This window comes from Dermacentor variabilis, chromosome 5 (genome assembly GCF_050947875.1).
Source record: "Dermacentor variabilis isolate Ectoservices chromosome 5, ASM5094787v1, whole genome shotgun sequence".
Taxonomy (NCBI): domain Eukaryota; kingdom Metazoa; phylum Arthropoda; class Arachnida; order Ixodida; family Ixodidae; genus Dermacentor; species Dermacentor variabilis.
This window is the reverse complement of record NC_134572.1, coordinates 99607426-99621116: the sequence shown is the minus strand read 5'-3', so window position 1 is coordinate 99621116 and position 13691 is coordinate 99607426. Positions and strand designations below refer to the sequence as shown.

At 42.7% G+C, this 13691-nt stretch overlaps 1 protein-coding gene and 1 long non-coding RNA gene across 3 annotated transcripts in view; both read right to left on the bottom strand.

Moving 5' to 3' along the window:
- Positions 1–13691, bottom strand: part of LOC142582983 (uncharacterized) — a 52081-nt gene that overhangs the window by 38150 nt on the left and 240 nt on the right. The window lies entirely within an intron of this gene.
- LOC142582982 (ankyrin repeat and SOCS box protein 1-like) lies at positions 4146–13673 on the bottom strand. Its single transcript, XM_075693185.1, has 5 exons — positions 13198–13673; positions 12407–12627; positions 11384–11569; positions 7164–7326; positions 4146–4358 (listed from the first exon to the last, which is right to left on the bottom strand). Exons 1-5 carry the CDS (start codon positions 13370–13372, stop codon positions 4189–4191), a joined length of 915 nt encoding a protein of 304 aa, XP_075549300.1. The 5' UTR covers positions 13373–13673; the 3' UTR covers positions 4146–4188.

The following is a 13691-nucleotide window of genomic DNA, read 5'->3' as shown; positions in this document are numbered from 1 at the left end:
CCATGCTTCAGCTTGTTAAGCACGAGAGTTGATGGGCTAATTGCTTTAACATACTAAGGCAGCAGCACAGGAAGGATGGACACAAGAAACGTAAAACTTGTGGCATCTGTATTAAGCTTCTCCTATTGTCTTTCCTCTGGTGCCGCCTTTGCTCAGCTTATATATGCTGAAGTGTTTAATAAGTGCCATGAATTTGTGGCTGACGATGATGCCAAAGATGCCTGTAATTTCTCATTCAGCGCTGACTTGTAAAGCAGTTGGGAGCTTAGCTCGAACCCTGCTTAAATCTTGAGTAGACATGGGCCAATGCAGAAATAAAAAACTAGGTTGGGTGTGAAAATTTTTTTTATATAAGGTTCAATTCAGAAAAGGTGCGCAGCACCACAAACGAAAAGGTGCAGGTTGTAGTGAGCCATGCTGCACCCACTCGCTGCAACGTTGAAAGGTGCACTGCACCATCAACGCCATCAAGGACAGTGGTACTGGGGTTGCTGCTGTACCTACGAAAATCAACGGCCTAGGTGCAGCGCACTGTGAATAAGTCTATAGTAGCCCTGTAGTAGCATCTGTGTACCACTTTACAATGAAGAGCTGCAAGAATTCTTCTAAATGATGTCATAATAGCAAAGTTGCAGGCATTTGATGAATGACTATGCGGCTGCCACAGTTTCTTGCTCACCTTCACTTGCTGCAGACACTGCAGAAACCTAGTAACGAATAGCTGCATACAATGTTCAAGACTGAAGGGAGCTTCACCAGCACACGTTATCTGTGAAAGTATACAGAACTTGCTATATGTTTTGATGCCGCCTTCGAAAGCTGCTAGGAGAGCAGACCATGGTAGGCATCGCTTGACTAACCACTCTGCTTCAGGATGGCTGCACTTTGCAGGGACGTCATGGAAGCAAAGTGTATTACCGGTGATGTTTCGCTAACCAAACAGTTGGCACAGATGCTGGTCAGAGTGATATGTTGAGCAGCATTTGTCCTAGAAGATTGAGACTGGGTTATTCACATAAGTCAAACACCTTTATTTCCAACATCAGACTTGCATGACATAAATGTGGAAGTGCATAGGCAAAACGCCACAAGACTTGACCGAGGCCAACATACCTTTACATGTGCTGCATTCACACATGCACGCACTGCACACACTGAACTTGCTCACTGAAAATGGAGCTCTTTAAAACTCGCCGCCTAAGCGTTTTAAAAATGTAGGCATACTCAATTCACTTGCAAAGTTATTCTGGTGACCATAAAAAGCACTTAAAGCCCCCTTAATTTGAGACTTGTCGCACACATTTATTTGGAATTCCTTGATGCAAGCAAATGCATGTAAGTGTTTTCAAGCAAGTGAAGTACATCCTGCTGGTAGAATTTTGGGTCTACTCAACTTGGATTTATGTATTTACCAAGGAATTCTTTATTACAAATTGCAAGGTCTGCATAAAAAGTCAGCATCAATGCAACCCACAATGGTACTATGTCGCAAGGAATGTTTTATTCAGACTAATTCAACTGGGCTGGATTTTGGTTTTATTCATGAATATATTGCGCTTAGTGTTACACTGATGAACATAAGGAACAAGATGCAGATCTACGTGGTGCAGACTACCAGCTGTTTAATACTGTTAAAGAACACGCTTATATACAAGGAGATGTGGAGGGGGGGGGATACATAAAAAGATTTGACAAGGTGACGACATGTGATGATGCTTTGGGCCGGAAAAACATCGTTCACTTGCACCCGTTTGCCCTGGCAAACTTGACCTCGGCTTCGATAAACACGATGAATGGAGTGCTTACGCATTTCTCTTTTCCTTTTGCTATCGCAAGTGCCTACCATATTTCTCGCTCCCTTTTTGTTTTTGATGTGCCAATAATTGTGGTGCTTTCTAGGAGAGCATTTGCACTGTTTGCAGTACGCAGCCAGGTTGCTTGACGCTGTCAGAAGCTGGCACGTGTATTTGTGCTCCCGTAACCTGTCGTTTAGACAGCGTTCGGTTTGTGCAATGCACACTTTCCTGCAATCTAGTGAGATTTAGTAAACCACCAAACTAGCGAATTCAAACAGTGGCTGTGCACTGCAAACAGTGCAAATGTCTCCGCTACTAGAAAGCACCACAATCACGTGTACATCAAAAACAAAATGGAGCGAGAAAAAGGGAGGCACTTGCGATAGCAAAAGAAATCTGAGGTCGAGTTTGCCAGGGCGAACGGGTGCAAGTGAACAATGTTTTTCCAGCCCAAAGCATTCACGTTATCACCTTGTCATATCTTTTTATATCCCCCCCCCCTGCCACATCTTGTATATAAGCATGTTCTTTAACAGTATTAAACAGTTTGTAGTTTACGCCACGTACATCTGCATCTTGTTCCTTATGTTCGTCAGTGTAACACTAAGCGCAATATAAGATATGCACAGTGTGTTTGGCTGCAAAAGCGACAAAGCCAACTGGATCCACCGTCATGCTTTGCTCAGTTGGCTCTGCATTCTTGCCTCCATTGCTGCTGGCAAGAGTGTTGTGCACACAAAAATTAGTGGTCCTGCTGAGCAGCTGTGTGCGTGCCATACCATGGTGCATACACTGGTATGAGCAGCAAGGGACAGTCAGCATCAAGCTAAATCGATCCAATTCTTTCCTTGGGCACTGAAGCACTGACAAACTCCAACGGCTTTCCTTCGGTCTCATCAAGTGCATCAGCAAGATGCGACGGCTGCAACGCCGCTGGCAGCGCTCGTCATGCCTGCGTTCTGAGACACCTACAGTGCAGCGATGCATCTTGCTATCGCTTTTAGTACTTCACCTTCAAGTGAAGCTACCAATTTTGTTGTCGCAGTACTTAGGCTTATTGCCAAAAACTGTACAGAGTGATTTTGCCTCAGCCAAATGGCGCTACTATTGCAGGTAAAGTGCACCCAAGATGTCCCAGTACAACTTATTTTTATGTGTGTAATGAAGCAATATTCTTTTAGGCACCTTTAAAGGGGTCTATAACACTTTTCGAGCACGATAAAAAGGCATTCACAATCTGTGGACAATGAACAAGCAAGGCAAATACTCTGCTGCATGTCTGCACTCCATAGTCTAGCGTAAAAGATTGTTTGCTCTCTCCTGCAGCTCTTGAGGCCTCCTTTGTGTGTGCTGCCCTTGAGGTCACAGACCCGTGCAACAGCCCATAAGCACTAGCCACTGGGCAAATATTCATGGCCATGAGTTAATCCCAAGCATCCACCCGTCTTGTCACACCTCCTTTGTCACTCTTTGGTGTCTGTCAGATGCCTACCCTGAATGGTTGTCATAAGTGCACTTGAGAAAGAAAAAATAAGGGGGCAGCAGGCCGGGCATTGTTGCTGTCACTGCCCAAGCTGAGAGGAAATGTTGCATTAAGGAGGAATGGGGAAATTCAACATTGTACTCTTTATATCTCCGTTATTATTATGTCCTCTTCAAAAGCTTTTGTGGCAAGATAATCATTTAAGGATAGGCATCACACTCACTCCAGTGTGTTCTCAGTCTTGAACAAAAGGTGTTGCAGCATCCCTTAATCATAATGAGTAGACAAGCACTTGCACCTAGAATGTGCTGCAATAGAATATAGGCCCTAGAAAATGCCTTTAGACATTGCTCAGAAAAAAATCAGAAATGGAGAACCTTTACTATGAGCAATACCCATGCAGGTGGTGACACAGACCAGCACGTGTTGATCAGCAACCTTCACCAGCAGTGGGATGCAGTTATGATCCAGTCAAAAAGTCATCAGCCAGTTTGATAAAGTGTAGCTGTAATGCTGCAAATGATACCTGTTGGCTAGTAATGCCGGCCATTTGTCTCAAATGCATACTTAGTTCCATCTGGCCATGTTGAGGCCAATTTGAGTTGTGCTTTTAATCGCAATACATACATGGCCACTGGAGGCATAACTACACTATTACAATTGCACCACAGGATGCATAACAGACAGCAGAGGTATCGCAAGCAACTGTTATACTACTCAGAAATTTCAGCTTTTAATGTAGGATATCACAGCATGAATTTCTTCAGTACAGACTACTCTGAAAAAGTACATAACCTAACATAGTTGCAAGAACAAATTTCTTTCAAGAACTTCGGCTGGAATGAAATACCGCTGAAACGCCATCATCGGGACTTGAGGCACGAAAATAATTTATTTGAAAGTCATAGTTTACTCAGAGACAGCTATTAGCTCACATGCATTAGGAATCAAGTCCGCATATATAAGAAATCTGTACACATTCAAGGGGACAGGCAAGCTTTTGAGGTACTTGAGTCTCTGCCTTCCAACTGCTCTTCGTATGGCAACCCTGCAGATGGACTGTAGTGACCGTGGCTTGTCTGTAAAAATGATCAAAGATATTTTGTTTGCTTATGAACAAGCACTACTCCCAATGAAGTTATGAAACCACACACAAGTAAAGTTAAGCATGATGCAGCTGTATTCGGGAGGGGTTGCTTTCAAACATGCAATTGCTAAGCTTTCCATACATGCAAACACAGCAAGAATAGCTGTTCTTAGCAACAGAAGTTCTGTGGAACACCTAGGGGAACATACATTTTAATACATAACTAGGTAAAGCCCATCAGCGCAGTCGAGTGGTTTTGCTAAGCTAGGCGTCGGAAGCAAGAGTCTGTACACCGCACAGGTGACCAAATTGCATTGCGTTGCTGCTTAACAGCATGGCATCTATTGTGGGTGCTCATCACTTGCAGTGATGCTCAATAAATGTGCCATTGCCAGACAACATGCACTGATAGGAGCCACTGCACATCAGGCAATTAGGCTGCCACTCACATCCAGATCTTCAATTCTTTTCGGGCGTGGTAAATAAATCTGCCCAGTCACAAGACTTTTCTAACGTGAACAGCTGAGCCAAATAGTATTCGTGCTCCTGCTGCTTTATGCATGCAACCCTCTTGGGTTTATTAATTCAAACACAGTAAGTTATTGGCCAGATTTCTTGAGACATCATGACTGACAGGTGCTTCCAGAAAGAGCAAAAACAACTCCAACAATGCTATTATTATTCAGCGCAACTTTGACAACAATTATAATTGTCCACCATCTTAAAAAGTGAAATTAAGTTCTGTTCTACATTTCCAGTTCCAAGAGACAGTCATCTCACACGAGTTGGGCTGCCTCCTCAAAGTGCCGCTTTTTGTCTCTTTTTGTGTGCCTCCATGCTTTGATGACTTTCATGCAAGTGAATTTCTTACATGTGCTGTGGTATCATCTTGATGAAGAACAAGCCATAGTTACATCTATTCTCAGCAGAGAACTTTATGCACACTTCAATGGGCTATACCTCTCACGTGTTTGAAACAGCTTGCAATTCAGAAGTGCGGTGGTAGCTAAATACCATGTTCAGCAACAGTAGGTGCGTTCTTAATAATCAGACAATGTCTGTCTACAGCTACTGCAAGGGTTGATGAAACAGAATGAAAAGCTATCAAATATGGCATTGACATCATCTACTCGATCATCTGCTGATACCAAAGCTTTATACGATGACGTACAGCTGGGAAAGAGGAGATAGGTAGCATTGCAGGCATTGCCCTGCCCCAAAACAGCCTCCAGCACACTAGAGATGACAAAGAGAAGAGTAATACTGCAAATGACTGGTGGGTACATTTGATTTTAATAACTCCCCTTGTACAAAATGCACTTTAAAAACGTTTCCTGGAAAAGATCCTTTAACACTACACATACTTCACATATTTCTCTTTAAAGGGACAAAGAAGACAAATAATGACCCCATCCTAAAAACATTTGTTTTTGTTCTGAGCCAAGAAATGACTAAGGCACTAGGAAAATTGCAGCTAAAGCGACAATGGCTTATAAATTGAGATGGATGTACATCGTTCATGGGCAGCAGATGGGGAGTCATGCAGGAACCATATGCTTTTCACTTAGCTTTTATTGCCTACTCCCCCGCTTTGCATGGACTGCCGTCTGGCCAAGTAAACTGGGCTAATCCTGGAGATGGCATAATCAAAGTTGGCCCAATTCTGAGGACAGCACAATCAAATGTCATGATTTGGAAGGCTGATCACGATACCAGTGCTCTGTGCATATCCTTGCAACAGTTTTATTGTGCTTTGTAATGTAATGTGAACCAGTCATGGAGGCAGTGGAATGTCACAGCACCCAAACACCTCATAGCTTTAGCCAACACAGCTAACCCAACAAGTGTCCTCACCAGCATCTCTCAGCAGGTCTACTGGGAAGCTATCACTTGACCTTGGCAATCATCCCCTAATTGTATCTCCTTTCTTTTTTCTGTGGCTAGCCAACACATGGGTCCAACACGATGAATGGCATTGTATAGACTCATTTTGGGAGGACTGAGTAATGACAGCAGCGATAGATGGTGGGAAGGCTGGATGCTTGGACAAGAAAAAAGGGATAATGGCACTAGCTTCACACATGCGGAAACCTAAGTTGTTGTAGGCACACAAACGGTGGTGACAGAGATACATTAAAGGGACACGAAAGAAAAGCACTTATCATATCAGACTAATAAGGTATTTTGGGGGGAACTATATTTTCGTTAATTATGAAGAATAATAGGTTGATTATCAGAAGAGAAGAAGAAGGATTTTATTTTCTCTGATGGATTGCAACATAATTTTTTCTAGTTGAGCCGCCGTGGTTCACTGAAATTTCTCGAAATTTGCCAAGTTCAGTCTTTGCCTCTTTCAGAATACAATACAGTTGATTTTACCAATAAAAAGTTAACTGAGCCCGAACAAATGCCACCAATATCTATGATGTCACAGAAAGCTGGTGCGGAAATTTCAAGGCAGCGTAGATACCCATACCACCTTTGTTATTACGGCTTTTCTGGCACACCAAGCCTCTACTAATGGCAAGAATGGCTTTCTTTGTATTGTAGAAGAGTAACTTACAAATACAGGTGAAATAATTTTCTCTAACAAGCAGTGGATAAGTAATCTTTTAAATGGTTTCTTCCTGCTTTCTTTGCAAAGTTTGAAAAGGTTTGAAAGTGAAATACGGAAAATACAGAACGTCTTCTGCAGTGTGAAGCGTAACTGCCATCCTCGAGTGACCAAAATTCAATCCCAATTCTTAGCTTCACGACGCCCGTAAAATGACGAGTAAGGCCTCTGAGTGTCACATACCTATCAGCTGCTGAAAGAGCAACTTGCAAGGGCCATCCTGGGGCAGTTGTGTGGCCAACTGTCCTCGGACATCACGCTGCCAAAGGTGACCTCCGAATTCGGACAAGAGGACTGCAAAGCGACTTGGGCAGTGGTGCTTCACCAGAACATGAGCTAAGGAGACCTGAGCCATAGCCATGCAGTGCCATCAGTTTGGAAGGCAGGTCTTACAGCTGAACACAGCATTAGCGCGCATCTGCAAACGGCATATAAAGTTTCAAGCTCACAGCAGTAACCTTAAACAAATGCCGACACATCATTTCTTAAGTTATATAATCTCTACCACATGTTTCTCACATGCAAAAACATTGGTTGAAAGACTTTTGTAAGATATTTCAACGTGATACTAAAGCTAATCTCGAATGACGGACATGGAATCACCGACATTAGCGTGATGTCATGAGAGAGAGCAAAATTTGATGACATCATGTAGCAACAAGGCTAGGTATGATGATGCGGCTCAAAACAAAATTAACACGTGGTGCAAGCATTTCTTATAGCTGCACTTGTGTTCGGAACTGGCAGCAATCGAAGGAACGGAGTGAGCCAGTGTGCAATGACATCATGAAGCATCCACCTCCCGAGTATTGAAACAAAAATTGGCCCACAGAAACAGGGATTACAATAAACCATTTAGGGTGCCCTGGCACCAGCAGTATTTTTATAGGGTTTAAAGGGTTTGAACTTTCATTTAAAAGAAATGAAATATGACAAGTAACAAATGCCACGTTGGTACTCCTTTAAAGCAGAACACATATATTCGCATGTCAAGGCCTCGCATGAACAAAAATCATGTGATAACGATGATAGGTACAAAAGTTACCTTGAACTAGAGATTTACTTGCGATACCATGATTATAGCTTTGACAAGGTCCAGAAATTCCTCTTGAGCTTGCTGATATATTAGTCATTTCAGTGATGTTGGTCTCCAATCATTAAAAATGGGGTATTTCAAGACAAAATTATAGCTTTTACTAGCCAAGATCTGTTGCATTTGTGGACATCAGAAACTGGGTGATAAATGACAGTAAGATCTCCAACTTAGAGATAAACTTAAGTACATATATGAAAATTGTCAAACAAGCCAGACTGTGATCAATGCATGTCCAATAAGTAAGGATCCTACCACCTGTTTCAAGATATTATGAAAGCTTTGTTACTAGAAAGTATGCGCAAGAGCTCCACAAGCTAGAGACATGTGCTATTTCTTGTTTTTCTCTCCCTCTCTCTCAGACTGCAGATACCTGCCAGCTTTAAGATTTTATTATAAAATGCCTGCTCTTCAGATCTTGTTTACGATTGTTGCCATTTGCACGTACCAATAATTTTACGATTTTGATTTGTGTCTATTTCAGCAGTCGCTGACTCAATTTTCCTAGCCTGATTTTTTAGATTTATAGATTACATGAACATGCCCATGCAGCAGAGTCACTAACTCATAGAGCCAGTGTATAATGGCAATCAAAACTTTGGGTGCCATTATGTGAATATTTCATGAATAAACATAATAAACATTCGCCTGTGAGGCAGATTCTTCTAGCTGTGACTATAGAGTAGATTGCCTGTTCACAGCAGTTCTACAGCGAAAAGTCTGCCAATCCCTTATGCCAATCTCTTATTAAACGATCAACATCATCAGTAATCATGACTATTTTCCCACAAAGACATTCTATGGTGGGGTTCTCGGCAAAAGTTATTTTACGTTCAAGCAATCTTTGGTATTTTTTTACTTTGACAGTAGTAATTTTCATATTCTAAATTTGACAAGTCCGGACTGCATGAGCTCTGTTCAGAGCTTTCCAAAAGGGGGGGAAACTGTGCGATAGATTATTAATTGCAAAGATATGAATCATATGTTTCAGAGCCTATTCTAGAAGTTATTGAATAAACTGGCCTCAAATAACCTACTAATCAGGTGCACCACACACATGACTTGTTCAAGATAGTGAGTAACAAGATATTGGAGATACACCATATACATACGTACACAGCATTGCATATACACGTGAAATCAATAGCTGATTACCATATCTTTGTTGCAAACGTTACAGAAATATACAGGCAAGCCAGATAAAAACAATGCACACACACACGTGCTTTTTGTGTTTACATCATTTTCATATGTCCTATCCAATGCCTTAGTATAGTTTGCAGCGCAAATGTCTGTAGTTATGACATACCAGAAAGTCCTTTGTGCAGCTTTGATGGACAGCAGCTGTTGTTTGCTTTTAAGAGCCAGAAGCAAAAAAAAATGTAGAAGGCTGCCAAAGCAGCCAAGGTTAGTGTTAGTTGTTCAGCCACTTGGCTCTTGCAATGAATTGTATTTGTGGATTGTTGCTATGACTTGATTACCTTATCGCTAAGGTAACCTTATGCGTTGCTCAAAACTGGGTGAAGAAACAGCTGCTGCAGCTAACAGAGCCACTAAAGTTCTGCTTTAGTGGCCTTCTGTAATTTTTTTCTCCCAAACTGACCTTTATAAGCTACTTTTGTACAAGTCTCATTACCTTGAGATTGCCCTTAGGTACCTTTTTAGAGTCACTTTTATAACAATTATAATGCTTTACGATATGGACCCTAAAATGTCACTACCGCAAAGTAGCACATGTACTTTGTGGTAATGGCGATATTAGGTTAAATGAAATATGCCTGCACTAGAATTCTTTGTGACTGGTGCTAATACTTTCCAACTGTTACAAGTGTTGAAGGAATGTTTACACAACTTGCACAGAGATACCTGAAGCAACTATGCAACTACGGAGGGTGTAAGGTAGCTAGTCATTTGATATGGCCTACTGATACGTGCAAACACATCCATGAAGTTCAAAAGTGTCATAAAATGGGCTGGTTGATGGCTGTTTATACTTTCTTTTTGCACTACTTACAAACCGAAGAGACGAAAGCATGAGTACAGAGAACACGGACAAACCGTTTGTGTCTTCCATACCCATCCTTTTGTCTTTTCGGTTTGTACAAAGCGCAAGAAGAAAGTATGGACATCCATGGATGAATTCAGAAACAAGTTTTATATTTTAAGATTGGTCAGTAACCTGGGGCCCTACAATTTAAAGCTGTTCCAATATGTTTTTATACCAATCGCCTGACATCAAATTTGCGTAACCGCCAATGCAAGCATTGGGCAGTGACCCACAGGGCTATCTGAACAGTCAAGTGCTCTCCTCGTTTATAGGGGGTTACTAATTCTTGCTTTAAAAATGAATAACATTCCCTACACTGAGTAGCTTGTCTTATCTAATTGGCTGACAAGAGGCGAGGAGCACGCTCAAGTGGAGAGGCATTCAACGGGGCCGAGCCAGTGCACTGAAAATCAATAACCAGATGAAGAGGGGGTTGCCGGCATCTGCAATTGGTCCACTTTCCCTTAGATTGTGGTGGCGTGCAACGGACAGTTAAAAATGCCACTAAAACAGATCCTCAGCAAAGAAGAGTTGGCGGAGCGAGGTTGTAAACGTGCCAAAAGTGCTTGAAAATGTTACACTGCCATGCAAAAAGTTTTATTGTACGCAAATAAACCCAGGCTTTCCGGCAGGTGTGAGTAGCCAGTGCCTGAGCAACCGGCGGCAGCCATCTTTTATTCCTTTCGGAACGGGGCAGCCTGTGCCTATTCAGAAGGAAATTCAGTTTTGTTCGGCATATTAATGCTTCTTTAAAGGATACACGTCACTTTGACACGGTGAGTTTTCGAGATTTTGTGACGTAGCATGACAGGCAGGCGAAGTGGGTGCAGCCTGAAAACTTTTGCCCAGTAGCTGAGGGCTAATGGAAGAAAGGCGTAGAATCAGAAATAACTATGTTTCTTTTGTTCGGTCCAATCATGAACAATCAGTGTGCACGCATCATATCAGATAAGGAGCAATTGCGGTTTTCGTGACGTCGTGCGACAGACAGGCATAGTTGGGGCGGTCTAAGAAAGTTTTTGACCAATCGCAAAGGGCTGATTGTAGAATTGGAATAGAAAAGTTTGGAATAGCTTTAGATTGTAGCGCCCCTGTTCTACTAATGACAAACCTGTCTAGACATGAAAACTCACAGCAGCCATCATTGTAATATGGCCCTAAACAGTATAATAGCCTTGTGCTAGTGAGGCTGGCTATATAACAAATCTAGGGGAAAATCTGAGTGAACCAAATTAACTGCAAAAGTATGCGAGCTTTTTGCACCTGTGCATGCACAATCGGAGGCACAGAATTTGAGATGTGACGCAGGTCTGGTTCTGCACCATTGAGGAGCAGGCAGCTGTAGCAGAGAAAGTGGTGGTAGGCGGCGCTGATATGAAGGGGAAGCCCTGGTGTACAGCCCAGAAGCCGGTGCTCAATCTCAGTTTCAGCACCACTTGCCAGCAGCAGCTGCAAAAGGCAAATGTCTCTCTGGTGACATACGGCATCCATTTCTCAAGCACAAAATGAAGCAAACACTCTGTATTTGTATATGACACATGAAGCTAAGTAAGGTTACAGTTGTTGAATAGAGCATGTCTCAGGAGCCAACATTACAAGTCCGCTTGTCAAAACATTGGCTGCAAAAAAATCCCTTGCTTAACCACTGTTTATCACCTCAAGTCCCTAACTTCCTGTACACCTCTGTTTTATAAGAGGTTATAAGGTGCTTCCAGAAAAGGTGTACAATAATGCCACGAAAATGCAAAAACAATCGTAAAGACAAACAGCAGCGACAAAGCCCACCATTAAAAGTGCATGAGTTAGCCTAAATTCTCACTTTTAACAGATATAATGGGTAATAAAGCACACTCAATATTGTCAGAGGCTTGGGAATAAGCCTACATTTGTTCTCTAAATTGGGAGCGCACAAATTCCCGCAATTAAGCACATCTACTCATGTTACTTTGCATGAAAGTCAAACAAGACAAGAGGATCACGGGACAGATGAAGTGACTGGCAGTGGTTGAACAAGGCATCACTGGAGCCAGTGTTTCGACAAGGGGTACATTTGTCTATATGTCAGGGAAGTTGCTTTCCTTGGCAGCTCACTCCCCCCACCTTCATCTGGGGAGAGTGAGCTATAATGTATGAATGTTGCCAAGGAAAGCAGTCGTAGAATTGCTGGTTCCAGCAACACGACTCAATTATTCAGCCACTGTTTAGCTATATAGTGCACAGAAGCCTGCATGCTGACTATAACATACTTCTGAGAGTTACAGCTGTAAATGAAAAAGGGTGCATTACCTTCACACCATCCAAGTATCCTCTCTGTGCTGCAGTGTGGAGTGGGGTGCTACGATTCCCAGCATCCCCATTTGGATTTGCTCCAGCTTCTAAAAGTGCCTTAACGCATTCGGAAAACTCTTTCTGGATGGCCACGAGGAGTGGTGTCTGTGCCTTGACGTCTGGTAGGTCCACAGCTGCGCCGTGCTTCAGGAGGTAGCGCACAGTACCAGAGTTACCACCTAGATGGGACATAATTAATGTTCAGAACATATTTAGACGTAAATACCAATTAATTTATTATGCTTTTCTATATTCAAGCATAACAGCTATGTAATATGTCTACTAATAAAGTGCTTATTTATTTTTTTTTTATTTTTAATTTGCGTCGATGATGTAAGCATGCATACAGTGACGAACGCCATTACACCTGGCATTTGGACGTGTGTGAAATAACAATGAAATAAATTGCAAATCCGTGAGCCCCCCCCCCCCCCCAAAAAAAAAAGAAAGAAGTTATGCCTTGAAGAGAAAATTCTAACACTTAATTCCCGTGCATACCTTGCACAATTATTATTATTATTATTATTATTATTATTTAGTACTTCAAGAATTACTGGCGATTGTACCGATGGCCTGGCCAGTTGGTTATTATGGCCTGGCCACGGTCTGGCGTCGCATATGCGTGCTGCACCGGGCATAGCAGCAAGGGATTGTAGCATTCGCTTCGCAATAGGCTCCAGAGGTGTGAGCCATAGAGTTGCTTTGTTACCCCGTAATTCAATCCAGCAGTGCATGTTTCGAACACTCACGTGTTACAGCGAGACGAAGAGGTGTCGCGCCGAATGGTCGCACTCGTCGGTTGAGTTCAGCCGGGCGGGCCTCCAGAAGCTCCTCGAGCAGGCTGATAGAGCCTTCGTAGGCTGCGGTGTGAACGCAGGTGTCTCCGTCATCGTGGTCAATCGCAAATTCTGATATGTCGACCATCAGTTTCGCTTACGGACGCGCTGTTCGCGTCGCCGCTCCTAGAGAACTCGAACCACGGCGCCGACGTTAGGAACGCTCGCTCGCGCTTTCACGAGGACGCGTGCTCCACTTTCTTCTCGCATCTTCTGTTGATTGTACGTTTCAAAATATTTACCGCGAAAATCGCTCAGTACTACGAGCTTGCGATGCTGCAGACGCGTGGTTTCTGAGCCATGCATATTGCAAGCATTCGCGATTTTTCGTTAATTACCACCGGTGAAACTTGACAGGAAACGAAAGTGAGCGACATTAGTAAATGTTACCCTTCTACAATACCAAA